The sequence below is a fragment of the Brassica napus genome, unplaced genomic scaffold (genome assembly GCF_020379485.1).
Source record: "Brassica napus cultivar Da-Ae unplaced genomic scaffold, Da-Ae ScsIHWf_203;HRSCAF=358, whole genome shotgun sequence".
Lineage (NCBI taxonomy): Eukaryota > Viridiplantae > Streptophyta > Magnoliopsida > Brassicales > Brassicaceae > Brassica > Brassica napus.
The window spans coordinates 85,083-88,217 of record NW_026015452.1 but is presented as its reverse complement, the minus strand read 5'-3'; the positions used below and the strand labels follow the sequence as shown (position 1 = coordinate 88,217).

The 3,135-nt window shown below is 42.3% G+C and overlaps 1 protein-coding gene across 1 annotated transcript; it reads right to left on the bottom strand.

Moving 5' to 3' along the window:
* Positions 1-2,322: 2,322 nt before the first annotated feature.
* Positions 2,323-2,886, bottom strand: LOC125599868. The gene has a single exon (XM_048772909.1). The coding sequence runs from the start codon at positions 2,884-2,886 to the stop codon at positions 2,323-2,325; it is 564 nt and encodes a 187-aa protein (XP_048628866.1).
* Between the last annotated feature and the right edge of the window lie 249 nt (positions 2,887-3,135).

The window sequence follows — 3,135 nt, the reverse complement described above, 5'->3', positions numbered from 1 at the left end:
CACCAACTTCTGCCCAACATACTGGCGTTCTACAAGGTCGACCATACAATGCTTCATATGGTGACATACCAATACTAGAGTGGTAGCTATTGTTGTAGGAGAATTCTATCAGCGGCAAAATATTTCCCACGGACCATTCCAGTCTAGGATACACAACCTTAACAGATCTTCCAGAGTTCTAATGGTTCTTTCGGTTTGGCCATCGATTTCTGGATGAAACGCTGTACTCATATGCAAATCAGTTCCCAAGGCTTGTTGAAAGGCTCGCCAAAATTCAGCTGTAAATCGTGGGACTCGGTCTGAAACTATATTTGCTGGTACCCCATGAAGCTTTACTATTTCCTCCAAATACAGCTCTTCTAACGTCTCAACTTTTTCTGTAAGTTTCATCGGTAGGAAATGAGCAGATTTGGTGAGACGATTGACAATCACCCAAACTGCATCATTCCCACGGCCGGGTGCTCGAGGTAAACCAGAAATAAAGTCCATCGCTACTGCATCCCATTTCCATTCAGGGATAGGTAAGCTTTGAAGTAAGCCACCTGGGACTTGGTGTTAAGCTTTTATCCGCTGGCAACTCTGACACTGGGAAACCCATATGGCAACATCTCTCTTCATCCCTGGCCAGTGGTAATATCTTCTGATATCTCGATACATCTTTGTGCTCCCGGGATGAATGCTTAAGAGAGAATGGAGTGCAGTCCTTAGAATCTCCTCTTGAAGTCCTTCTCCTTTCGGAACAGTTACTCGACCATTGAGTAACAAAGTTGCATCACTTGCAACTTGATATCCTCCGAAGTTTCCTTCATTCAACTGCTCTCGTATCTTCTTCAGGTTCACATCTCTCATTTGATATTCTCGGATACGAGAAAGTAAACCAGCTTGGCTTACTGCTTGTAGTCCTAGAGGTTCTCTTTCCTCTCCTTCTAAGGCAGCCAAACTAATCATCATGAATTCCGCTTCCAGGTTCTGGAGTTCTTTTTCAATATCTACATCAACTTTCCTTCTGCTTAACGCATCTGCAACAACGTTGGCTTTTCCTGGATGGTATAGGATCTGCATGTCGTAATCAGCTACGAACTCCATCCATCGTCTTTGCCTTAGGTTCAGATCAGGTTGAGTGAAAATATACTTAAGGCTTTTATGGTCCGTGAACACTTGGATCTTCTCACCATACAAATTTGATCGCCAAATCCGAAGGGCAAATACTACTGCAGCCATCTCTAGGTCATGTGTCAGATAATTTGCTTCATGCTTTCTTAGTTGCCTAGATGCATAGGCGATTACCTTATCGTCTTGCATCAGCACACAACCTAAACCAACATGAGATGCATCCGTATACACAGTGTATGGTTGGTTAGGCTTAGGCAATGCTAAGATAGGTGCAGTCGTCAAAGCTTCTTTTAACTTTTCGAATGCTTTCTCGGATTCTATACTCCATTCATAAGCAATCCCTTTACCGGTAAGACGAGTCAAAGGCTTTGATACGCTTGCAAATCCTGGGACAAACTTTCTGTAATAGCCGGCCAATCCAAGAAAACTTCGAATCTCGGTAACATAAGTCAGATGCGGCCATTCCTTAATAGCAGCTATCTTTTCTGGATCGACGGCAACTCCTTCTTCTGACACTCGATGTCCTAAGAAGCCAACTTCTCTTTTCCAGAAACGACATTTACTAAGCTTAGCAAAAATCTTTTGATCTCGGAGACGCTCCAAAACTAGTCGCAGATCCCTTTCGTGTTCTTCTGCACTTCGGGAATATATGAGGATGTCGTCAATGAATATGATAACAAACTCATCCAGGTAATCCCAAAATACTTCATTCATCAGTCGCATAAATTCAGCCGGGGCATTTGTAAGACCAAAAGGCATTACTACGAACTCAAAGTGTTCATAGCGGGTTCTAAAGGCGGTCTTCATGATATCGGTTCCAAAAATCGGAATCTGATGATAACCTTAAGCTAAATCAATCTTCGAAAACCAGCTTGCACCTTGTAACTGGTCTAATAGCTCATCAATTCTTGGGAGTGGGTACTTGTCTTATATGGTTACGTTATTGATTCCACGATAATCAATACATAACCGGATGCTTCTGTCTTTCTTCTTTACAAATAGCACGGGTGCTCCCCATGGTGATGAACTAGGGCGTATGAAACCTTTGTCTAACAAATCAGCTAACTGCTGCTTCAACTCAGCGAGTTCTGCTGGTGCCATTCGGTATGGTGCCTTTGCTATTGCAGCTGATCCGGGTTCTAAGGTTATACTAAAGGGGTTACTCCTAGATGGCGGCAATCCCTCTAATGCCTTAAACACGTCCTCATATTATTTGACTACTGGTATTTCTTCCATGTTCTGCTCTTTCTCGTCTTCTACTGGTCCAGCAACTAAGGTCACTAAGTATACTTCTTCACCCTTCTCCAAAAGGTTTTCAATTCTCAATGCTGACACTAGTGACGCTCCATCACTTGGTACTATGCCATGGTAAGCTAAAGAGGGTTGGGTATCTCTCTCAAAAACAATCTTCCCTCGACCACAATCCAGGTGAGCTCGGTAACTTGACAGCCAATCCATCCCTAAGATTACCTCGTACCTCTCTAAGGGGAGAACTAACAAATCAGCCGGAAAAACCATATCTTGGATAATGATTGGAACTGTTAGAATACAACCTTCAGTTTCAAGAACATGATCTCCGGGAGTTAGAACGGGAATGGATAAATTCACCTTAGTGAATTCTCCATTGAGTCGGGATGCTACTTCGGGAGCTACAAAACTATGTGTTGCTCCTGATGGTCCTGGTAACTCTAAAGCGTAAGCCCTACCAGCAGTGGCTTGACGCTTAGCAGGTCTAAGACTGAATAACTGCACAACCAGGCTGGTGAAGGACATAACTTAGTTCTAAAATTATTTCAGAAGTTGGTCAGTAATTTTAAATCATTTTTAACCAAATATTCCTTGTCTTTGGCTCTCGTCTTGTTCTCGGAAAATCTCTTCCAGCTTAATAAAAATTCGACCAAAATATTTAAGACTCGACCAAACTATCAAGTGAATGTCTTTCAATCACAAGAAGTCCCTTCGAGAAATTAATCTACCGGGTCGATTTTTATTTTTATTAATCCTTGTTGAACCAACTAAAAA

Coding starts and splice junctions, on each gene's coding strand:
- LOC125599868 (XM_048772909.1), bottom strand. CDS start 2,886: ATGTCCTTCACCAGCCTGGTTGTGCAGTTATTCAGTCTTAGACCTGCT.